This window comes from Protopterus annectens, chromosome 14.part0 (assembly GCF_019279795.1).
Source record: "Protopterus annectens isolate FY-2018-M chromosome 14.part0, PAN1.0, whole genome shotgun sequence".
NCBI classification, from domain to species: Eukaryota; Metazoa; Chordata; order Ceratodontiformes; family Protopteridae; genus Protopterus; species Protopterus annectens.
In genome coordinates this window covers 1,034,237,726-1,034,263,198 of record NC_056748.1, presented here as the reverse complement: position 1 = coordinate 1,034,263,198, position 25,473 = coordinate 1,034,237,726, and the positions used below count along the sequence as shown (strand labels likewise).

Sequence of the window (25,473 nt, the reverse complement as noted above, 5' to 3'; positions counted from 1 at the left end):
CATCAGTTAAACCTCCATACTTAATTTTTCACAAAGATAGGATCTCTCTCCGGACGAATCCTTCCTTTATCCCCAAGGTCTGCTCCCATTTTCACTTGAATAAAAATGTCGAATTGCCAGTATTCTTCCTCAATCATACCAATAAGCAGAGTATAGATTTCACCAACTGGATGTGCATAGGCAACTGCGTTTCTACATCCACAGAACTAAAGGATTTAGAAAATCAGACCAGCTATTCGTTTCCTTTGCTGAAGCAAGAATGGGTTTGCCTGTTTCTAAGGTCACACTATCAAACTGGATCTCTAACTGCATTTCTTTCATTTATACTTCTGAGGGAAGAGATTTACCCCTTAAAGTCAAAGCGCATTCTACCAGATCATTTTCTACTTCTGCTGCCTTCCAAGCCAGGACTCCTATTGACAATATATGTGCAGCAGCAACATGGGCTACCCCTCATACCTTCATTACCCATTATAAATTGGACCTAACTTCCTGGGGTAGGGCCTCATTTGGTTCCACGGTGCTCAGGAGTATTTTCCAGTGAGCCACCCATACAAGATGCTAGGGACGCTGTCCCACACGTAATAATGGAGACGAGATAGGACATAAAGAAGTTATGTACTCACCATAATGTTCCATGTATGTAGTCCATCTCCCCGAACATTATTATGACCCCACCCACCAGCTTCATTCCTGGAGGATCTGGAAACAGTTTTCTATGGTGGTTTATTTCATAAAGGACACTTTTATTAGGTTTTTATTCTTCTGAACCTTTGTTCTCCTTTCTTCTTTTTCTCCTTATACAGACTAGCAGCAAACAAGATCTGGGGAGTGTGCTCATGCACCATGGGATATCTCCTAGCCACGAGCCAATCAGAAGTTTTCAGGCATTCTAAAAGCGGCCGAGTCGGAGCCAAGGATCGACTCCAAACCCACACGTAATAATGTTCGGCGAGATGGACTACATACATGGAACGTTATGGTGAGTACATAACTTCTTTTTATGTACAGTATACCAACTGCTGTATTATTTGATGAGTCCCTTATGACTTGCATACCTCTCAACTGTACAGATTTTCACAGAATGTCCAGATTTTTGGCTCAGACGTTTGGTCTGTTCCTCAGAAAATTTGTGGTTTTCTGGCAAATCACTATGATAATCTGATGACTGAAATCACTAAATAACATACAATGGAGTTTCAGACTTCAAATCCTTCAGAAAAAGTATGTGAAACAAACCCTATTACTCTAGCAACTTCCTGTCCTTTGTCCCCCCCCCCATTTTGTCAGGCTTTATCCAGATTTCTTGTACTAAGAGAGATGATGATGAAACTAAACTGATCTTGCCTTCAACTTAGAAGTTAGTGGCCCCGGCAATGGAGGAGCCAGGCAGGAGACTGAAGGCATGTGGCCTGCTTTGCCTCTCTTGCAGGCTTGAAAGGGTTGCATGGACTCTGAGGCAAACTAGGCGGTGCAGTTTCTGGGGTGGAAACCACTGTTAAGTGCTTCATGGGTGAAGGAAGAAATGATGGTTGGTGGGCGCACACATTGTAGATGTGATGGGAAAGTCTCTATGGTCAACTCATTGCATGTCTCCTCCATGGTGATTTGCCAGATGTGTGGGAGCAGTAGAATTTAAACAGCAAAAACTGTAAATCACCAATGATGGCGCTCTGAATACTGGCCCCTTCTGGGTTGACCCTTTTCCCAGTGATGGGGAATGAATGGGTTGATTTATGGGAGGGGGGGTTGATAATTGACAGATGGGGGGAACAGAGAGTGGTGGGGGAAAAAAAACAAGAGAGATAATGGCATTGTTTATAGAGATGCAAGTACTATAGACTGCTAACCTAAGAGCTGGATAGAATGAAGTACGGTAGGTGGGGACGGAGGTATTATAGGCTGCCAATACTAAAGCCAGCTGGGATGAAGTACTGTAGATTTTGACTGAGGTACTACAGACTGCATTAATTAAGCCAGCTAGTATGAAGTACTTATAGGTGGGCACTGAGGTACTACAGACTGCCATTACTAAAGCCAGCTAGCATTAAGTACTATAGATGGGGAGTGAGGTAATATAGGCTGCCATTACTAAAGCCAGCTAGGATATGAAGTACTGTAGATGGTGACTGAGGTACTACTGTCTGCCTAAACTAAAGCCAGCTAGGATGAAGTACTGTAGGTAGGAAAATAACTCAAAATGTTATGACTTACTGTTTAATGACCCTTGCCAAATATCCACCTTAACTCATCAGCAATATGGAAAATAAAATGATTAATCTTTTCCCTTAACATGTATACATCATTCACCCGCCTAGTACAACTGTAAATCTGTCATCTATTGCCACATACTACTTGTTTCAGGTTTTAACTGAAACACTCTGACTCGCCTTTGTCCTGTGACTACAATGGCTAAGACACTGCACTGTTGTTTTACGTCATGGTAGCTGCTGGAAAAGGTTCTCAGAAATCTCTTCTCCTCCACTTTAATAGTCAGCTGTAGGGCTTGCAGTATCATTTAGTTCATTAAGGCAACAAGCTGAAAAAAAGCGTTGACCTGTTGACTTCAGTTTGATTCCAATAAACTTATACTGTTGGAATCTAAGCAAATTGCTTAATCCAGACAAAGTCACCACTGAAAAGATGTACTGTACCTAGTAGGTCCAAGGCTCTTTACCCAGATAATACAAGAAGAACATTAAAACAAACAACAAAAAAACACTGTTCAGCAGTTGCCTAGCTATATTAAAAATATGCTAATTTGAGCTCAAGATGTAGCATTGTTTAAATGCAGAATCATTGGTTACTAGGTTTCTTTCTACACTGGCTTTACTGTAGTGAGAAGACCACACCATAAATAATCCAAATGTTTTAAATAACATTCTTCATAAATTACTGCTTCACCCAAATGACATCTTCTGCTAAATTGTAAAAATCTAACAACTGTTTTTATCTGCACTCAAAGGATATGAATACTTTGAAAAATAATTCTACCTAATAAACTCTTTCTGCACTTGCTTTTAGTCCTTTTTAATTTAATTACATTTTTTAAACTGTGTTTGGTCTAATATTGCTACATACTCGTGTGCTAGCTTGCACTGCATGTGAATTGTTTTTACTACTATTTTTGCTACTTTTCTGTAAAAAAAAACAAACAAAAAAAAAACAAACAACTGTAAGCCTGTTTCCTACCTTTCCTGTAACTAGTGTTCCAGTGCTGTATCCAGGACTGTATGTAAGCTTCTGAGCCCCCCCCCCCCAGCCTTTCTGTGTTGGAGGGAAGCCTTCTAGCTTATCAGTGGGAGTGGTAAGCACTAGGTAACCTGTCTACCACATAAGGAGTGGTTCTGGCCCAGAAATTGTAGTTATTGGCCATTTGCGCACTCTCTTCCATCTCTCTCAACTTTCTGATTTGAAAGCCTGCATTTGCACTTGTTTCTGTCCTGTAACTCGTCTAGTGCAGATACAGATTCTTAGTTTTAGCACTTAAATTTGCTTATTCATGCTCAGCACTTGTTCAGAACTTGTAAGCACCAAATAAGCTACTAATTAGTATAGCACACACTCAATCTTCCTCATTACCTAGAGGAAAAAGTTTTTGTACTTACTTTTCTCACTTGCTTAGAGAAAAACAGCTCTTGTACTCACTTATCTAGAGGAAAATACTTTTTTTATTCAGGAATGTCAAGGGTCAGCTCCCAGTGTTCTCTCCCGACTATCTGATGAATCTGGGCATCTTGAGGCAATGTAGAAATTGCCTCATGTACACAGAAAACCCTCTCCTTCTACCACCCAACACTACAATCTGTGAGAGATGCACTTATCTAGCCAAACTGGAGGTAAAGCTCTCTCCAACCAAGACTGAACTTGACAGTCATGAGGAGAAGGTAAACATTTGCACCACCACACTCATCACGTAGTCTCACTAAATCTACACCACCAAAATCCACACATAGTAACACAAAAACATTTCCGGAGGCTCTCAATAATAATCTGTCTAAGCAACAGAGACTTCCAAAGCAGAAACGCAAGCAACCCCCATCCCCCCAACACAACCCAAATGACACAAAGCCCACAGACTCAGAGTGCCACTCTGCCACAGCCAATAAGGCAAAACAACATACCCAACACACTAGTCATAGGTGAGACTATAGTCAGGCACACTGATGTTCCACTCACCAGGCTAAACAAGGAGAAGATTACTGTCAGCTGCCTGTCGGGTGCCAGGATCCGCCATATAACCCACGCACTCGGGTCACTCCACAAGTACAAATATGACTCTGTCATTGTCATGTTGGTGTGAATGACCTGAGACGTACCTCCCTGGACTACATGAAAAGAGACATGGAAGAGCTCTCTGATCATGTAGCCCAGGCAGGTATGACCCTAGCCCTGAGTAGCATTCTGCCATCTCCCAGAATGATACCGCAGTGCAAAGACAAAATTATTGACTTCAACAATTGGCTAAGCTTCTGGTGTCATTCTAAGGGGATCCAGTATCTGTCTGCTTAGGATAACATGGTCGATAGACCACGATGCTTTGCCACAGATGGCCTGCACCTGTCGCCCCTGGGATTCCGGATACTGGCTAAAGCTCTTGCTGCCCCTATAGTGCCTTTTTTAGGCAAGGTTCAAATAAATTCACCACCATAACAGGAACAGGCAAGCAAAAACTGAGGGTAATGCTACTCAGTGCTTGAAGTCTAAATCTCAAAATGCACTCACTCAAGGTACTCCTTAAAATGGAGAACATCGATATCTGTGCAGTGACTGTGACCCGGTTCAAGGCTCCAGAGAGCACCCCTGCACTACCAGGCTACAACTCATACCACACTTTTCGGCCATGTAACCTGGACCAAAACACCAAAGGCGGAGGTGTGTCCATATTCATTAAGGATATCTACACCTCCAGGCTAGTTTCTCAGCATAATGCATCCAAGGTTATCCAAGTGCAACTAACTCTGGGCAAAACTGCAATCCAAGTTCTAGCTTGCTACAGATTCCCCACCATGCCCCAGGATTCCCACTCCTCTTTTCTTGATGTACTGGAAAATATTAGGGTTCAACCAAACATCCTAATAATGGGCAACTTCAACTGGGAAAACTACTCATCTATCAACTCCTTAGCTCAACGCTTTCTGGAAATCATAAACTCCAATGCCCTGGATCAACTTATCCACACCCCCACCAGGGGCAACAATATCCTAGACCTAGTCATTACCAACATGAGTGACCAGTGTTCCACAACTGAAGTCAACTCCTCATTGGTCCGATCCGACCATAAGCTAATCACCCTTGATATCCACATCCCGTCCCCACCTCCCATTAAGGAAACCACAGTAAAAAATTTCTCCAAAGCCAACTTCATGCTTCTTAAGACAGAAGTGGTGAACTTCATGACACCCATGCAGATGGACAAAACAGTTACAACTGCTGAATCCTACACAAATGCACTCTATAAGCACTTACATGAGTGCATGGATCGTGCTATCCCAAACAGAACCAAGACGCTATCCTCCAAAAAAAGGAAGCCAATCCGGTGGTCCCCTGCCATAAACAAACTGTACAACAGAAGGAAGAAACTGTTGCAAAAGAGAGTAAAATCCCATGAGTGGAGGAGCTCCCTGGTCAGCCTCAGTAAGAAGCTGAGATCCCGTATAAGATCCTCCAAAGCTAGCTACGAAAACAAAATCGCCACTAATTCCAAGGACAACCACAAAGGATACTATAGCTATGTCAAGAATCTCGATGGCAACACCCAGATCTGCTCTGAGTTACAGTACAAAGGCAAGAAAATTGCAGAATCAACTGATATAGCCAACATCTTGGCAGATAGGTTCAGTGCTAACTTTAGTCCCCTCTCACCCCCTAAAGGGCCCATATCTATACAGGAAGAATGCAGAGCCCCTGTAATCACAACTACGCAGGTAAAAGCTGCACTCTCTAAAGCCAAAAACACAGCATCCATGGGGACCAGACAACATCCCAGTCTGCGTTTTACACAAACTTCAGAACAAACTGGTTCCCAACTTAAGCACCATGTTCAGTAATAGCCTCGCATCTGGCTTTGTGCCCACTGAATGGCACACAGCAACAGTTATCCCACTTCAGAAAGGAGGAGCCACCACTGATCTCGGGAAGTTATCGACCTATTAGCCTGACGAGCCTGGTCTGGCAAGGCCATGGAATGCATCATCATGGAACTCATAAACAAAGACAGTGGTAACCTCCAAACTCTGGATCCCACCCAGTTCGGGTTTGTGAAAGGGAGATCATGCCTGAACCTGATCGATTTCTTTGAGGCAGTCACCAAAGCTGTAGATGAGGGTAAGGTGGTTCACACAGCCTATCTTGACCTCGCCAAGGCTTTCAACACCATCCCCCATGCTGGAATTATAGCTAAACTCACTAAACTAGGTATAAATCCCTACGTCACAAGATGGGTTGCCAACTGGCTCACTAACAGAATCTGCACTGTAAAAGTTGCAGACTCCAAATCTGACCTCAAAGCAGTGACAAGTGGAGTACCACAGGGTTCCGTCCTGGGACCTCTCCTGTTTGGTATCTACTTCTCTGACGTACAGGCTAACACAGAAGGCCTCTGGCTAATGAAGTTCGCAGATGACTGCAAACTAGGAGCCATAGTCAAGTCCCCAAATGATGTGGACATCCTACAGAAGGGCCTCGCTGAGACAGATGCCTGGTGTCAGAGCCATGGCCTCAAGCTCAATGCCAAAAAGTGCAGTGTCATCCCCTTTGGTAAAAACTCTGTACCCATGAACTACCACATAGGCAGCAATCTACTTAACACCGAATGCGTGATAAGAGACCTTGGGACCCAGGTGGACAGTAGTCTCTCCTTTGATAGCCACATCACCACAGCAGTCAGCAATTCCTTCTATGTGGCACACATCATCATAAAAGGATTCTCATCCAGGAAAAAAGAGGTCATTGTTCCCCTCTACTCGACACTCATTAGACCCATTATAGAGTACAATGCCCCTTTTGGAATGTACCTCACAAGACATCTGCAGCAGCTGGAAAGGCCACAGAAGTACCTCACAAAGAGGATTACTGGCCTCAAACAATGCCCTACACTGACCGCTTCAAAAAACTCCAGCTTTACTCAGTAGTATATCACCTACTCTGAGGTGATCTTTGCCTAATATATAAAGCTATATCAAACCCAGAGCTGTTGGACATGCTGCACCTAAAGAAATCCCAATCCCTCCGAGCTACACGCTCTAGGGACCTAAACCTCGTCACCACAATAAACAGAACATGCTGGAGGGATAGATTCCTGTCGCAGAGATTTCCCATACTCTGGAACAGGCTACCCATCTATGTGGCTACCAAGGTGAGAAAACGCTGAGAGAAGAAAAGGAGCCACTTTTGTGATTTTAAGTATTTTCTACTGATTTTTTGTTAAGTTTTATTGCTTTGCCGCCTACTTTTTGGCATTTTCTGGCTTGCTAAAGTTTATATCTGTAACAGTAACAGTACTTGGAAAACATCTAGAGCCTGCTTACTGCATTTCCTGTGCTGCACTTAATTTAAAATCGTTTTTTTCTCTAAAAACTGCATTTTACCTGATTTTGGCCTAGCACTCAAGTGTGGGATCATTTATTGCACTGTTGTGATTATTTTGCTGCTTGTGTATCTCTGCTACCTTTAAACTACAACAAAAAGAACAAAAAACAAAACAATCTTGCTTTTTTCCCCACTTTCTGAAAGTTAAGAAAGTTCAGTTACAGATTTGCTGTAACACTTAACAGCCTGCCTGTCCCTGGAGGAGTGGTTACTACCTAGAAGCTGTAGTTTTATTGGCCATTTTGGGTCAATTCTAAACTCCTTGATCTCTCTCTTAAAACCCTACAACTCTCTTTTTGCGAACAGGTTTAAAGTATTCCAGGCTCCACAAAGTCTGCTCTTCACTTTTTCCCTTAGAACTGTTCAAACTCTCAAAGTAATCACTCTATTCTCTTTCTAAAGCCCTGCACTTGCTCATCTCTTATAAGGAAACACTAACTAACTAAAGCACTACACCCTCCTTGACTTCTCATAAGTATTAGGCTCCCGATTGGTCCTTCCTGATCAAGTGAAAAATCAGTTCCCTTCCCTAATCTGATCAGTAAAAAAACAGTTCCCTATACTAATCTGGTATGTCCAAGGGTCAGTTTCAAGGTTACTCTCCAGTCCAGCTGGTGAATCTGGGAATTTTGAGGCAATGTTACAATTGCCTTATGTACACAGACAACCCTCTCCTCCTTCCAACAAACTCTAATACATGTGAGAGATGCAGTTACACAGCCAAACTGGAGGCAGAGCTCTCTCAACCCAAGACTGGCAGTCAGTCAGTCAGGAGGAAAAGGTAACCACCCACACCACAAATCCAGTCTCACACAGACCTATTGCATCTGCATACCCAACACATAAACACACAAAAACATACTCGGAGGCTCTAAATAAAAATCTGCCTAAACAGCAAAGACCTCCTAAGCAGATATCCAAGCAACAGCCACCCCTCAATAATACCCACCATGGCAGGCCTTAGGCATAGGCCAACTAGGCGGCCACCTAGGGCGCCAGTCTAGCAGTGGCACTTTTCCAGTATTTATTTGGTGTAGGTAGACCAGGATAGGGGCACCAGGTAATGTGTTGGGGGGCGCCATGGAGCCCTTTTGCCTAGGGCACCAATTGACCTAGGGCCGCTCCTGATACCCACGAATCACATATCTCACAAAATCAGTGTGCCTCACAGTCACAGCCCTTAAGGCCAAACAACACACCAAATACATTTGTTATAGGGGACTCTATTGTCTGGCAAACTGACGTCCCGCTCACCAGACTGAACAAGGAGAAGGTCACTGTAAGCTGCCTGTCTGGTGCCTGGATCCGCCACATAACGCAAGCACTCAGGACACTCTAAAGCAAGTACAAGTATGACTCCGTCATTGTCCATGCTGGTGTGAATGACCTGAGACCTACCTCCCTGGACTACATGAAAAGAGACATAAAGGAGCTCTCTGACCATGTAGCCCAGGCTGGTATGACCCTGACCTTGAGTAGCATCTTGCCCTCACCAAGAATGATGCCACAGTATAAAGACAAAATGATCAGTTTCAACAATTGGCTAAAGTATTGGTGTCATTCAAAGGGGATCCAGTGTCTGTCAGCCGGGGATGACATGCTCGACAAGCCACGTTACTTTGCTAGGGACGACTTGCACCTGTCACCCTTAGGCTTTCGTATACTGGCCAAGGCTCTTGCCACCCCCATAGTGCCTTTTTTAGGCAAGGCTCAAAGGACAAACCCACCTCCACAGACAACCCAAGGATAAAAAAACTAAAGGTAATGCTACTCAATGCCAGAAGTCTAAACCTCAAGATGCATGCACTCGAGGCTCTCCTCAGTATGGAGAAAATCGATGTCTGTGTAGTAACAGAAACCTGGTTCAAGGCTCCTGAGAGCACCCCAGCACTACCAGGTTATAACTCATACCATGCGTTTCGGCCCCAAAACTCGGACCGAAGCACAAAAGGAGGGGGAGTATCTATATTCATCAAAGATACCTACACCTCCAGGTTAGTGGCACTGCACGAAGCATCACAAACCATCCATGTGCAACTAACAGCGGGCAAAACTGCCTTTCAGTTTGTAGCCTGCTACAGAACACCCTCCCTATTACAGGAACCCCACTTGGCATTCCTGAGAACACTGGAGAATATGAAGGTCTCTCCAAGCACTATGTTACTGGGTGACTTCAACTACCCAAACATTGACTGGGAAAACTACTCAAGCCCAAACACCCTCGCCCAACGGTTCCTTGAATTTATAAACTCTAACGCAATGGAACAACTGGTCACCACTCCTACAAGAGGGAACAACATATTGGACCTGGTTATCACCAACATGGGGACTCTATCTCCAACACCAGAGGTAAACCCCTCATTGGTAAGATCAGACCATAAACAAATTTCCCTGGACATCCATATCCCATCCCCACCCCCAGCCAAGGAAATCACTGTAAAGAATTTCTCAAAAGCCAACTTTGCACTTCTCAAGACTGGGGTGGAATCCTTCAAAGCCCCTGGGCCAGAGGATAATACAGCCCAATCCGCAGAATCCTTTACAAATGCATTCTATGAGCACCTGCAGGAATGCATGGATCGTGCTACCCAAATAAAACCAAGACTCACTCCTCTAAAAACAGGAGACCGGTCTGGTGGACCCCGCCCATAAATAAGCTATACAACAGAAGGAGAAAGCTACTACATGACAGAGCAAAATCACAAAAAGGGAAGGCATCTCTGATCAGTATTAGCAAAAAACTTCGATCCCTCATAAAATCATCAAAGGCCAGTTTAGAAAGAAAATTTGCCCTAGACACTAAAGATAATCACAAGGCCTTCTTTAGTTATGTCAGGAACATGGGCGGAAACTCCCAGATATGCTCTGAATTGTTGCATAACGGTACAAAATATACCAAACCCTACAGACATAGCCAACATCCTGGCAGACAGATTCAGTGCAAACTTCTCCCCCCCTTCCCACCCCAAAGGAGCAAATGCCTATCCCAACTGAATGTAACCTCCCTGACATCACAGATGCACAGGTGAAAGCTGCACTCTCCAAAGCAAAAAACACAGCATCTATGGGACCGGACGGTGTCCCAGGCTGTGTCTTACACGAGCTCCAAGAAGAACTGAACCCTCACATTAAGTCACTGTTCAAACTTAGCCTTACTACAGGATATGTACTCAAAGAATGGCATACAGATACAGTGGTCCCACTCCACAAAGGTGGTGCCACAACGGACCCCGGAAACTATCGCCCCATAAGCCTGACTAGTCTGGTCTGTAAAGCTATGGAGCGTATTATCATGGAACTCAAACAAAGACATTGGGAGCCTCCAGACACTGGACCCTACCCAATTCGGCTTTGTTAAGGGCAGATCTTGCCTCTTAAACCTAGTTGATTTCTTTGAAACAGTTACCAAAGCCATAAATGAGGGCAAGGTAGTCCACACAGCCTACCTGGACCTCGCAAAAGCCTTCGACACAATACCCCACTCGGGCATCATAAATAAGCTTACCAGCTTAAATATCAACCCCTATATCACAAGATGGGTTACAATCTGGCTCAGAGATAGAACCCACATGGTCAGAATCGCAGGTGCCATGTCCGAATCCAAACCAGTTACAAGTGGCGTCCCACAGGGCTCAGTTCTGGGACCTCTCTTGTTCGGTATATACTTCTCTGAGGTTCAGGCTAACACGGAGGGATTATGACTGACAAAGTTCGCAGATGACTGCAAACTGGGGGCCATAATCGAATCTCCAGCTTACACAAGCATCCTCCAAAAGGGTCTCACAGAGACAGATGCTTGGTGCCAAAGCCATGGCCTCAAGCTAAATGCTAAAAAGTGCATAGTCATCCCCTTTGGGAAAAACAAGGTGCCCACAAATTACCACATAGGTGGTTATCCATTAAGTACGGAAGAAGTAATTAGAGATTTGGGGACCAACGTAGATAGTAATCTCTCCTTTGATCACGTTGCCAAAGTGGTTAGAAAGACCTTCTATATAGCCCACCTTATCATGAAAGGGTTCGCATCTAGATCAAGAGAGGTCATTGTGCCCCTCTACTCATCACTCATCAGGCCCATAATTGAATACAATGCCCCTTTTGAGATGTACCTTACCCGACACCTGCAGCAACTGGAGAGACCCCAAAAGTACCTCAATAAGAGGATCATGGGCTACAAACAGATGTCCTATGCAGCTCGACTAAAGAAACTCCAGCTCTACTCAGTTGATTACCGCCTACTCAGAGGCAATCTATGCCTGAAGTACAAAGCCATGTCAAACCCAGAATTAATGGACATGCTCCACCTCAAAAAATCCAAGTCCCTTAGAACTGCACACTCCAGGGAACTAAACCTCAGCACAAAAATAAATAGGACATGCTGGAGGGACAGATTCATTTCCCAGAGGCTCCCCTCACTCTGGAATAGAATCCCAATTCATGTTAGACATAGCCCCTCGCTGACCCTCTTCAAGCGAAATCTGGACGCGTGGATGGGAAATCGCAAATTCACCCCTGGGATCTCTTCTGTGTCCCTGCTAGACAGAGGCACAGTAAACTAATCTTAAAAGGGTACCTTCTGTGACCTACTTTACAGATGCACAGTAAGCTAATCTAATAGGGAGGCGGAAGTCAAATACACTCTGGCTAGGCTTATAAATGCCCTAGGGCAGATAGCCTAGTATCTACCTATGAACCTATAATCAAGCAAAGTTCTTCATTAGCACTCTTCAAGAAAAATCTTGATGAGTGGATGGGAAATAGGAAATACACCCGGGGATCACTTCTGTGTCTCTGCTCGACAGTGGCACAGTAAAATAACTTTCTTGGGTGGCGTAAGCCAGGGGAACCTTGTTGGCTAGGCTTACGTAGGCCCTTGGGCCGATAGCCTAGTACCTACCTATGAATCTATAATAATTTGTTTGTGTTTACTATTTATTTAACATTTGTTTATTGGAAAAGTCTGACTGGGACAGAGCCCACAAGCCCATTTTCAGCGAAGGCCCAGGGAGAGAGACACCAGTTGCATATTATTTCCAGCAGTTATATTATTTTATCTCCAGTACACTCGTTCTTAGTGTAGTTACCAATTTACTGCTGCACCAGCAGAATCCATTTTCTAGAAAGTGCATTCTTTGCTCCATGTGACAATATTTTATACAATAAGACCTTGTTTTGTGTTTACTGCTGCTTGTATGGTAAATGTATTGGCTATTTCCTTCAAAAGACCCAATTAAACACTTGTAAAGGTTTCACAGCTCAAACTAATCAGAAAACATGAGTGTTTGATTTGTTTTTCTCTTATTGTAACAAAAAGAATTTTAAACTTATTGCATGATTTGAGTGGATGAGGGATATATCCTGTATCTGCAGGCAGTGTGTACGTTGTCTACCATCTTAATGCATGATCGCTTTACCCTGTTACAGATTACAGTTTTCATTAACAACCATATCTACTTCACACATCTATCATGCAACAGTGTGCATAATATTAGTTGCTATAACAAATATCAAGACAAGTCTCCCAACATGTGAATATGTAGATCAAGAAATGACAAAGTAAATTACATCGAGGCATCTGTATAATTTTGTTTTTAAAATAACGTAAAAAACAGGGAAATTACATGATTTAGTTATGTAAGGAAAATTCATGAATCCAGACTTAAACATAGCTTTCAGAAGCAAATTATCTTTCTAACAAAACTCACTATTACGTTTACAATACTTTATGCCAAAATAGCACTGCGGATTTTCCACTAATTATTAAACAATAGATGTGAGAGTGTTCAATCTCACCGTTTGTTCTTACACACAGGTTCGGAGCCAATCCTCGGCTCCGAGTCGGCCGCCTAGCAAAGCTCTGCATCTTAGAGAAGCTCGAGACCAGGCTATATCCCACAATCCTCCCTGCCATTACTCAGATCTAGTTTGCCGCTGCAACGGGTCACATCGTTCAGAGAGCTCGGACCACAGAAAACTGTTATTAGACAGATAAGATAGTCTTTTTTGTCAAAAGTTCTTATAGTTCTATAGTTATTGATAATTTAGTTTCTGATACTATAGTGTGTGTGTGTGTATTGTAGTTAGTTTTTTATAGGTTTCCCTTTGGGGCCTACCCTTCTATAACCTATAGCTATATTTTTTTCCCTTAATATTAGCTAGTGTTAAATTCTCTCTTTTTCTTTACAGTGAATTTGCTTATTATGTCTGAAAAAGCCAAGTCTGGTTTTAAAAGGTGTCAGTGTTGGCAGAAAATGTCCATCACTGACAGCCACACTTCCTGCGTCTACTATCTTGGCCCTCTCCACTTGCAAGAGGATTGCTCTATTTGCCATTCCTTCAGTGGGAGGGACATGACAGATAGATGCAGGAAACTTATAGACAGGGGACTTCTTAAGCCTGCTTTCCAGGCGGCCTTGGACAAGTCTGACCAGGCTTCTAAGTCCTCGAAGGGGTCGAAGATGTCGGAGTCCATGTCATCGGCTCCGAGTACATCTTCTAAAGTTCGTTCACCGGTTCCACAGACTTCGGGGCCGAGCGTCGAACGTTTATCTCTCACTGAGCCCCAGGTCTTGGAACCGGTGTCGGAACTACCGCCACCTTCTATTCTTCGGTCGGTGCCATCTTCGGCCCCTTCGACCCGATCTTCCAGACCATTATCCGATACTGATGTGGATCGTGTCGTGCAGAAACTTATGGAGAACACTGCCTTTTCCAAATTGATTGCAGTTTCCTCCCAATTGGTGTTGAAACTAGAAGGCCTTCCCTTATCTCCAACAGGTCCTCCTTTGAGACCCATCCAGTCTTCGGAGCCGGAAGAGGATAAGCCGATGATAGTGGAGCCCTCGGTGCCAAAACCGTCCATTGTTTACCTCGACTCCATCGGAACCTATAGGTGAGTCGCGGAGTCGACGATCTCTCCTTGGTTCCGGGACCGAGAGTCGTACCGACCTTTCGGTGCCAACTCTCCCTCTTGGGGCCTCGGCGCAGATTGGCTCGGCTCTGTCCTCGGGGTCGAGACCCATGGGCCCCGTGTCTGGAATTCTTCCATGTTCTTCGGAACCGGGGGAGTCCTCGACCCGAGGTTCAGGGGTTTTTGACCTTATGAGGAAGGTTTTGTCTACACAGACAACCACTTCATCGGACGCGTCTTCTCCCTCCCTTAAGGAGCCGCTCTCTGTTTCTGTTCCCACGACACATCCAAAGCGTGGAGCACCATTGTCTCAGCCATTCCCAGAGGGTGCGCCCTGTTCCTCGGAGGCCTCACCGGAACCCCCTTCCGATGAGGTTCCGAGGAAAAGATTGTGCAAGAGGAGGCACTTAGATTCCCCACAGGAATCTCTAACTTCTGACACTGACTTGGATGAGTCAGAGGGGTACCCAAAATCCCCCTCCGAGGATGTCTCATTTGCGGACATCTTGGAGATATTAAAACAGAGGGGTGATTGGCAGTCCCTAGCCCCCACTGAGGACGAGTCGGTGTTGCTGAAGGCTTTTGGTGCTCAACCTTCTACCTCCTGGGTTACTCCGCCCTTCGATGAGTTAATGGATTTGATTGCTCGAAGGGCTTGGGAGACACCGGACACAGTGGAACCGGTCCCTCGAAAACCAAGCAAATTTATTACCGCTCCCCAGGACAAGACTTATCTCACCAAAGGAGTCCCGGTTGATGGTATGGTGGTGGCTGCAGCCACTAAAAAGGAGATGTCGGAGTCTTCCTCTTCTGTTCATCCTCCTAATAAGGATTCTAGGACTATGGACAGATACGGGAAGCGCGTTTTTAGTTCAGCGACTTTTTCCATGCGTTCGCTAAACTATTTGACACATTTTACACGTCTACAGAGGGATCTCATCACGGAGCTGGGAGTTACCCTCCAGGGTAACACAGATGCTGCTGTTTCAGATAAGGTAACAGCACAGCTTAACACCCTTACCTCCGTAGTGAACTCGTCCATGAGGCTCATCTCGTATGCGGCTGAAGGGTCGAGTAGAGCCGCAGCTTCAGCGATTGCTCTACGAAGACAATCCTGGATGCGGCTGTGCTCATTTGCGGAAGCCTTCAAGTCTTCCTTCGCCAACGCCCCCTTTGATGGTGCCACTCTTTTTGGGCCCAAAGTGAAAGAGACATTAACTCGGTGTGAGCAAGAAGGAAAGACTGTCTGCTGTCGGAGTCCGTTTTTCCATTCGAGACCGTACCCCAAAGGGCAACGAGGCGGAAAAATGTGGTTCCGTAGAACTCAGGGATCTTTCCAGGCCACACAGAGTGAACCCCCCCCCCAGAGGCAGAGGGGGGCAGACATGGAAGACGTCGCCCCGGTGACAGAGGGGGTCCGCAGAACCAAGGCGACAGGGATCCTATCCCTGGTAAGCCTTTCCAGCACTCCTGAATGGAGGCCCAACTGTCCTGCTCTGGAGGCAGTCGGGGGTCGCTTGGCTTTATACCCACAAGCCTGGCTAACTCTCGCCTCAGATTCCAGGGTAAAAAGCATTGTAACCAGAGGATACAAAATCCCCTTTATGTCAACTCCACCCCAACAAAGAAGGTCTCCAGATGTGCCACCCCATCTGCGAGGCCCAGCAGCAATAGAAATTTCAAAGCTGCTCAAAAAAAGAGTCATTCAGCCAGTCCCGGCGGACCAAAAAGGATCCGGAACTTACTCAAGGTTCTTTTTAGTTCCAAAAAAGACAGGGGACTGGAGACCCATTTTGGATCTCAGCAATCTCAATACTTTCGTGAAGAAGGAAAAGTTCCGGATGGTCACGTTTCAATCGATCCTTCCATTTTTGCAGAAGGACGACTGGATGTGCTCGATAGATCTCAAGGACGCGTACTACCACAGCAAGATGGCCAGACCGTCCAGAGATCACCTGCGCTTCCGGCTGGGAGACAGTCATTTTCAATTTCGAGCCCTGCCCTTTGGGCTCTCCTCAGCCCCCAGGGTATTCACCAAATGCATGGCAGTGGTAGCGTCTCACTTGAGATGTCTAGGATTCCGGGTGTTTCCCTATCTGGATGACTGGCTCCTCACCGCCACCACCGAGTGTCACCTCATACAAGCCAGAGACTATACAGTCAACCTTTGTTCCCACCTAGGGATTTCCATAAACTTCGAAAAATCTGCCTTACTGCCCTCACAGCATATTTCATTCATCGGAGCAGACCTAGATACGCGCTTAACACTGGTAAAGCTCCCTCAAGTAAGGGCTTCATCCTTCAAGGAACAGGTTCTTCTTCTACTGCAATGCAGGAAAGCCCCAGCCAAATTGGTGTTGAAGGTTTTGGGACTCATGGCAGCATCCCTGATTGCAATTCCTATGAGGAGATTGCACATGAGGCTCCTCCAATGGCTGCTGTTCACGCAGTGGTCGTTCCAGCAGTTACCCCTAATGCACGAGATTCTGATAACAGATTCTTGCAAGCGAGACCTCTCATGGTGGGTGTCCAGTCAGGATCTCACTATGGGTCGTCCATTTGTTCTACTGAATCCGACAGCCACTATAACCACGGACGCTTCTCTGATAGGGTGGGGGGGACTTTTTCAGGGAAGAACAGTCCAAGGGGAATGGTCCAACATGGAGTACAACCTGCACATAAATGTTCTGGAAATGAGGGCGGTGTTCTTGGCGTTGCAACACTTTCAAACCCTCCTACCTCTAGGAACAGTAGCAGTTCAGACAGACAACATGTCTGTAGTCTGGTACATAAACAAACAAGGGGGAACCACATCTTACCCATTATGCAGAGAGGCCATGAGAATTTGGCAATGGGCAGAGTCCACGGGTCGCTTTCTGATAGCAACGCACATCCCGGGGTCATCCAACGTCATTGCGGACAGGTTGAGCAGAGCCATCCTGTTACCTCACGAGTGGTCCCTCAAACTACAGGTGGCGGAAAGAATTTTTCGCAAATGGGGCCAGCCTTGCTGCGATCTATTCGCCTCCCCGATGAATACCAAATGCAGAAGCTATTTTGCCCTTCTAGCCCCTCCAGGGGATGTCCCCAGGGACGCACTGATACAAGACTGGCCTCCGGGTCTCCTATATGCATTTCCACCTACCCCCTTGATTCCCAAATTTCTTCAGAAAGCCATGAACCTGGAAAGGAAAATTATACTCATAGCCCCATTCTGGCCTCGACAGATATGGTTTCCCTCTCTTCGAGCCCATCAAACAGAGGAACCGTGGATCCTGGACCCAGTGCCAGATCTACTGACACATTCGTCGGGAGTTCCTTACCCGTCTCTTCTATCCCTCAAACTAGCAGCTTGGCTGCTCCACTTCCCCGCCTAGCCAGGTCTGATCTACTTTCTCCGGCAGTTCAACGCATTTTGGTTGCCTCTCATAAAGCTTCCACTACAAAACTCTACAAGAGTAAATGGAAACGCTTTGTGTACTGGGCATCTAGCCAACACTTGGACCCCCTGGTTGCTCCTTTACATAAAGTTCTAGAATTTCTATCCATCCTTTTCCACGAAGGAGCCTCTACTTCCACACTAAGAGTACAGTTGGCGACCATATCCAACTTCCATGTTGATGAGGACGGTTCTTCTATTATGTCCCACAGGCTTTGTAAGGCTTTTATGAAAGGTTCCTTCCATCTTCGACCGCCCGTCAGAGACCCTTTATTCCCATGGAATCTAAATTTGTTATTGTCACAACTAATGTTGCCACCCTTCGAACCAGCCTCTTCTTGCCTCCTGAAGTTTTTGCCGTGGAAGACTCTTTTTCTTGTAGCAGTTACTTCAGCTCGGAGAGTGTCAGAGCTGCAAGCACTGTCAATTAAACCACCTTACTTAATTTTCCACCCAGATAGAGTTTCCTTACGAACAAACCAGTCTTTCCTTCCTAAGGTATGTTCTGTCATAAATATTAATCAGTCCATTGAACTCCCTACTTTCTTCAAAAACCATACCAGCAAGTTGGAATATATGCTGCACAAGTTAGATGTCCACAGACAGCTAAGATTTTATTTGGACAGGACTAAAGATTACAGAAAAACAGATCAACTTTTTGTTGCATTTGCAGACAATAAAAAGGGCATGGCAGTTACAAAACGTACGCTTTATAAATGGCTTACTGATTGTATAGCCTTTGTGTATCCTAAGTCAAATCAGGCCTTGCCCACCAAATCTAAGGGCCATTCTACTAGATCCGTTTCCACTTCCTTGGCTCATGCAGCTCGCCTGCCTTTGGGCACGATTTGTGCAGCAGCCACGTGGTCTAAACCACATACTTTCATCGCTCATTATAGGGTTGACAAAGCCTCCAAAGACAGGACATCTTTTGGTTCCACTGTGCTCAGGAACATTCTTCCATGAGTCACTCAGGGTGATGGAGCTAGGGACGCTACCCGTGTGTAAGAACAAATGGCGAGATTGAACACTCTCACATAAAGAAGTTATGTTCTTACCATAACGTTCCATGTGGAGTGTTCATCTCGCCTTTGTTCTTACATTCCCCCCCTTTCCTCCCTCACGTGTTTGGAAGAACGAGTAGGACTAGAGTCTGGTCCACATGTCTTTACCTCTTCCGGGTATATATTACCTCTTACCTCATAGGGTATATTTCGTTACCCTTTAGTTAATTTGTCAGTGAGATGGTGTCTCTGAATTTTTGTGGCAGTATGTAGCCTTAGCACCTCAGGTTTATTGTTAGTCTGGTTTGCTTGCAAACTAGATCTGAGTAATGGCAGGGAGGATTGTGGGATATAGCCTGGTCTCGAGCTTCTCTAAGATGCAGAGCTTTGCTATGTGGCCGACTCGGAGCCGAGGATTGGCTCCGAACCCGTGTGTAAGAACAAAGGCGAGATGAACACTCCACATGGAACGTTATGGTAAGAACATAACTTCTTTTTTTCATAATGAATAATTACTGAACAGAGAGCCTTAACTGTGTAAAGCAGAAAGGAAAAGTAAAACAGATGTTACTGGTACTATTTGGAAAAATGGAACTAGGCATTATAGCTGTTAGTGGTCAGTTATCTGTCCAGCATCAGTATTAGAAAATAAAAAAGAACATTGTTCTGGTTTTTTCTACAATGTACTCACCTACTAATAGTGCTTCTCTTTCGGACTGGATAGGGCTTGTGAAATCTCGTTCTTGAGGGTATTCCTTTTCCTGACTTGACCCTGATATTGTTGAAAAGCTAATGTCCTGCAAAAGAAGAAGCTATTTTCAGGTGATATGCATACTCTGATTGATTAAAATATGAAATGCAAATCTTTTCCTCACCGAGCAGTATTTAATTAAATAACTCAAACCCCTTTCCAAGTAATGTACTTTGAGAAAATACTTTGGCAATGTTGAATATTAGAGTTTTGGTTTAAACACTATACATTCATTTCATTACTTGCACACTAAAAGCAAACGTATCTGCAGACGAAGTAGAATCTGATATCACAAGGAAGAGACTGCTTTGAAAAATTCATTGCTAAAAGAATAAATGACCATTATTACTCACTCTGCATGAAACCAGGGTTTGTATTGTGAAAGGTGCAACAAGATTTCCACTGTTCTAATTGGCAGGATGCATACAGTAAAATATCAGAGAAATGGGGTTTGCTACATACTGATCAAGAACGCTTCCTAAAGGGCATGTAGTAGGAATCAGTGTGATCAAAATATTTTATGGCCGTCCTCATATAAAGGAAAATATTTTATGGTTTAAGCAAATACATTCAGGGTACATACTGCTAGGAAACCAGTAATGATACAATGATGCTTGGTGGCTGCCTCTGATGTTATACTTACACCACCAATCAAAGATACTTTTTTTCAGAAAGATACAAGCTATTGTCTTGAAAACTGAAAAACAATACATGCATCATTTAGCAGTATGAAAGATGTTCACTCAGTTATGGAAGGGTTTGTCCTCATATGATGTGACCTCTTGAAATGCATGAAGGGATGTGATGGTACAGTACCCCAAACATAATTGGGCATTCCCACCTATTTTGAGAGACCTTTTTCATGGAATGGCCATACCTTGCTGATTCAGGACAGCTGTATAACATAGGCCTCCTAATGAATGAGTCTGCTAGCCTATGAATAAAGTAACAAAGATGTCAAGGATACAGTGTATTAATTTAAATCCATTCTTCCTATAACCACCACCACCACAGCACAAAAAAATAAAATTCTTCAGAAGATGTCTGCAGGAGGTGCACAGAATAGATAGATTTAAAAAAAAGATGGCACAAGAAAATTAATATATGGATTGCCTTGCTGGAGCAGTTAAAAAGAGTAGCAGTGAGTGACATTCCCTACAAAACTATAATCTGCACTTTCCATTCTGTTGCACTCAGTTTCTGCAGAACCTAATTGTGTCAGATTGATTTATTCACTGGTAGATGAAGCATCCCTGCAGTGGAAGTGTTTATAATGAACTGTCATGTTACTTTTTTTGTTTGGAAGATTTACCTAAAGAAAGAGGAAAGAGCAGAGAATGACTTACATTTTCTTGATTACTGCTTGTCTCTTTTTCCTTGTCAGCTTCATCAGCCGTCTGTTGCTAAATTCAATTAAACAGAGAATAAGTTCACAATCGATGTGTCACACGTTATCAACACAAGTCAGATAGTATTAATACTTTGCTCTGCTGACATGGACACATTAGTAGCCTTTGTTCTATTTATTAGACAGTGACAGTGGCAATTAGCCATTAAGTAATTGTAACAGAAGCAGCACTTGAGTTTGTTACATGAAAAGTTCTAGAATGCAGACAGGCCTGGAAGTGGGAATCATGAATCAGGTCTACCTGTACTGTAGAAAGTACTCCCACTCCAAGAACCTATGAATTACTTCTACTAGTACTGTAAGTAGTCCCACTCCAGGCACTTGTGAAAATTACTTCTACTGGTACTGTATATGGAGGGGGGGGGGGTGTACTCCTTCTCCAGGCACTCATGAATTACTTCTACCAGTTCTGGATTGGGAGGGGGGTCTCCTCCTCCAGGCACACATGAATTACTTCTACCAGTACTGTATACAGGAGGGGTATCCTTCTACAGCACACTAGCATTACTTCTACCAGTACTGTATACAAGGGGGAACCATGCCTCTCAACCTCTTACAGCAAGAAATCTGGACAAAGCCATTAAAAAAAGTTGGACAAAGGGCCAAAAATAGGGATCATTTTTTAATATTGCACTTACAAACTTAGAAAGGTGATAGAATAACAGATTTTGTTTTAGCATGGATTTTCTGAAGGGCATGAAGTCTGAAATTCAAAAACCTGTCATTATTTTCTAATGTCCGCGGTGGTGCAGCGGTTAGCATTGCTGCCTCACAGCAAGAGGTTCTCCGGTTCAATCCTTGGCTGGGGTGCCTTCTATGTGGAGTCTGCATGTCCTCCCTGTGGTTGCGTGGGTTTCCTCTGGGTGCTCCGGTTTCCTCGGACATCCCAAAGACATGCTGTAGGTGGATTGGACACACTAAATTGGCCCTAGGTGTGACTGTGTGTGCCTTCTGTGGAAGGTTGGGCGCTGGGCTGGCAACTCGACACCGTAAAACTCCACTGCCAATCATGAGTGGATTGGTAATCTGCTGTGGCGACCCCTAACCGGGAAAAAGCCGAAATAAGTAGTCTTTAATGATTTGCCACTAATTTGCCAGAAAAACACAATTTTATGAAACACAAACCAAAAATATGAGAGACAAATCTGGATAGTCTGCGAATATCTGTAAGGTTGAGGGGTATTCCTTATCCAGGCACTCATGAATTGCATCTACTGGAACTGTATGGTGGGTACTCCTAGATGCAGTCATGAATTACTTCTACCAGTACTGTACGTGTGTGTGTGTGTGTGGGGGGGGGGGGTACTCCTTCTGCAGGCACTCATGAATAACTTTTACTACTACTTCATGCAGAATCCTGCTACTCAAGGCACTTCAGAATGCTGCATTGCATCTGCAAGTTTGGAGATGATGCACATAACTGTACTCCTAAATACTACAGCTAACATGACATTTGAAGAACATTATACATAATGTAACGCTATACATCAGGTGCAAAACACAAAGTTATGCTTTAATATCTCTGTTCAGGCTGTTATTTGAATCACCATGGACTGCAAGTGAAACATTATCGATATGTTTTAGCTGACTAGGAAAAATCTCTTCTACCATTAACTTTTCATGCTAAGTTAAGCAATCTCTTGACATCTCTGTGTCTGGTAAGAAATCAGAACACATGAAAAATGACAAATTTATCACAGCCTACCAAAACTGTCACTCACAACTGTACTCCTAAATACTACAGCTAACATGACATTTGAAGAACATTATACATAATGTAACGCTATACATCAGGTGCAAAACACAAAGTTATGCTTTAATATCTCTGTTCAGGCTGTTATTTGAATCACCATGGACTGCAAGTGAAACATTATCGATATGTTTTAGCTGACTAGGAAAAATCTCTTCTACCATTAACTTTTCATGCTAAGTTAAGCAATCTCTTGACATCTCTGTGTCTGGTAAGAAATCAGAACACATGAAAAATGACAAATTTATCACAGCCTACCAAAACTGTCACTCATGGAGCAAGGACAGGGTAATTTATCCATTATATCTTCCATTTATTTTTGCATTTTTTTTCACCCACCGTGAGGATACATCTGAACAACTTGCCTGCCTGACACATACATACGTACATATATTTAAAATCCCTTCCTCAGATAACTACTTTGTTTACTGCACTGCCATTTGTATACTTAATTTTACAAAAAAAAAAGGTGATGTAACCACCACCTGTCACCAAATACAGTATTTGTAAACTCTTTTGAAATTAATAATAAAAAGCTCTAAAGGCACAAAAAAATTGTGAATGTGCAGTTTAATGTGTGGGTGTTTCTGATGTCTCTTATATTTATGTGCTAAATAATACAATAATGCATGGCTCATAGCCAATAATTTATTGAAGTCAAGTAACCAATCTTCATCAGACTAACCCCCCCAACAAAGCTGTCGAAATCACATAATAAAGCATATTTAATTGTACAGAAAAATACAAAACTTAACTTTCAAACAATGTTATTTTAATAACAATGTATTAAAGGAAAGGCCATAAACCTTGCTATGTTATTCTTCAATATTTTACTCAAGAGGTCATAGTACCACTAGGAACAGGGCTTTTCCTTCTTTCCTGACACTGTGCAACCTCAGTCTCATAATAATATAAGGTTATGGGGGAGCATGGAGGCTTATTCCCTCTCCACAAAATAGTGGTCTGTCAATGACATTAGTCAGTCTAGGTTATTTTTAACTTTTTCACAGGTTTCAAAATAATTCAGTTGGTCTCGTCTTTCAGCTTTTCCCGGTTAGGGATCAGCACAGCTTAACTCCAGTCCGCTAATGATTGGCAGTGGATTTTTTTACGTTGCCAGGCCGATGCCCAACCTTCAAAGAAGGCATACCCATGCACGCATGCACCTACCTGCGGAGAGGACATACAGACTCCACACAGAAGGTGTTCCAGCTGAGAATCGAATGGGCGAACCTCTTGCTGTGAGTTGACAAAGCTAACCACTGCACCACCCAGTTGGTGATAGGCAAATTTGCCATAATCAATATGTCAACACTTAGGGTAACTGAATTTCAGTGCTGTGTGGTTATGAAAATGCCAATCTGCTGGAATACTATGAGCCTATAATTTACTTTTTCTTGCTAAATTTGTTCATTCTAAAACCATAGTTAAAAGTATTTTGATTTATCACTATGACTGCTTTCATTTTTAATGTGCTATGATGCTGCTGGGTGGTAGACAGAATCTCCTCCAACAATTTCTCTACTCCTAGCTTCAAGGTAAAGTGAGATGAGTCCTGACTGTGACCCAGATGTCCTGAGTTCAATTAGTGGCAAAGGTATTGCAGGAAATGGGTGCAAAGATGTTGATGGCTGCCACTCCTTTCAATCTGCCCAACCTGGGAGGGAAGGAGGATAGGTTTAATACTAGTGATCTAACACTACATGTGTGTACAAGTAGACCTGCCCTATAAGAGCATAACAAAATCTCCAGCATACTGGGACAGCATATGTGACACTGCCAGGTTACTCTGCATTTCCCCTTTCTCACCAAGGTCCATGGTGAGTAATACTGGGAAGCCTTTAAGTTAGGAGTAACCAGTGTAACACAGAGTATCTGATGGTTAGTTGTTAACATATGTAAAGAAGGAAAAATTAATGTATGTTTTTCTAAAATTTTGTGTCCTTTGAAATGTTGCAAATATGAAAAATGTACTGCATGCAAACTTCAACAGACTTCTTAATTATAAATATACATATGTTGACAGACAGACTTGCAATTTCAGACCATGGCTTGCTCTGTTATAGTATCAGCTCCCCTCAGCTGGGATATAACTGAGAAGAAAATGCAATGTGGCTAGGCAAGAAGGAAAGGATATGTAAAAACCTTTAAGCATTACAGATGCTGCCTTCTTACACATAGTTAATATGATGAATATTGAAACACGGAAGCAGTAATTATGTATGTCTCATGGATGCTGACACCTGATGCTATAAGCAGCAGGGTTTCCCAAACCTTGAAAGGTCCATTATTTCTCTATAATACAACCCTGGAGAGCATTATTTAACTTAACAAATGGCCTCTCTTTTTTTGTTGAGTATATTTTTTTTACTTGTTAATTTTAATGAATTTGTTGTTCCTTTGTGTTTTTCTGAACAAAACTAGTGCCTTTCTTTCTTTGTCTGTCTAGTAGAATACTTCAGATATTGTACTCTTAGAAATGGATAGCTAGTAGTCAATGGATATGCATGCCTGACTGCAAATCTGCATGAGCGAGTGCATTTGTGTATTTATATATACTTTAATGCAAACCTAGTTCAGCTAACTGATGGCCTGATGAAAGTTAAACATCCTCCTTAACC

At 43.6% G+C, this 25,473-nt stretch overlaps 1 protein-coding gene across 4 annotated transcripts in view; it reads right to left on the bottom strand.

Annotated features, from left to right (window-relative positions):
• The window catches only part of LOC122789409 (ecto-NOX disulfide-thiol exchanger 2-like), a 3,915,450-nt gene that overhangs the window by 126,554 nt on the left and 3,763,423 nt on the right, over positions 1-25,473 (bottom strand). For all 4 annotated transcript variants that reach the window (XM_044056835.1, XM_044056836.1, XM_044056837.1 and 1 more), the window contains 2 exons: positions 21,041-21,097; positions 19,635-19,740 (listed from right to left, as the gene is read on the bottom strand). In XM_044056835.1, the coding sequence (XP_043912770.1) occupies positions 19,635-19,740; positions 21,041-21,097 (163 nt within the window). The remainder of the gene's footprint in view (positions 1-19,634; positions 19,741-21,040; positions 21,098-25,473) is intronic.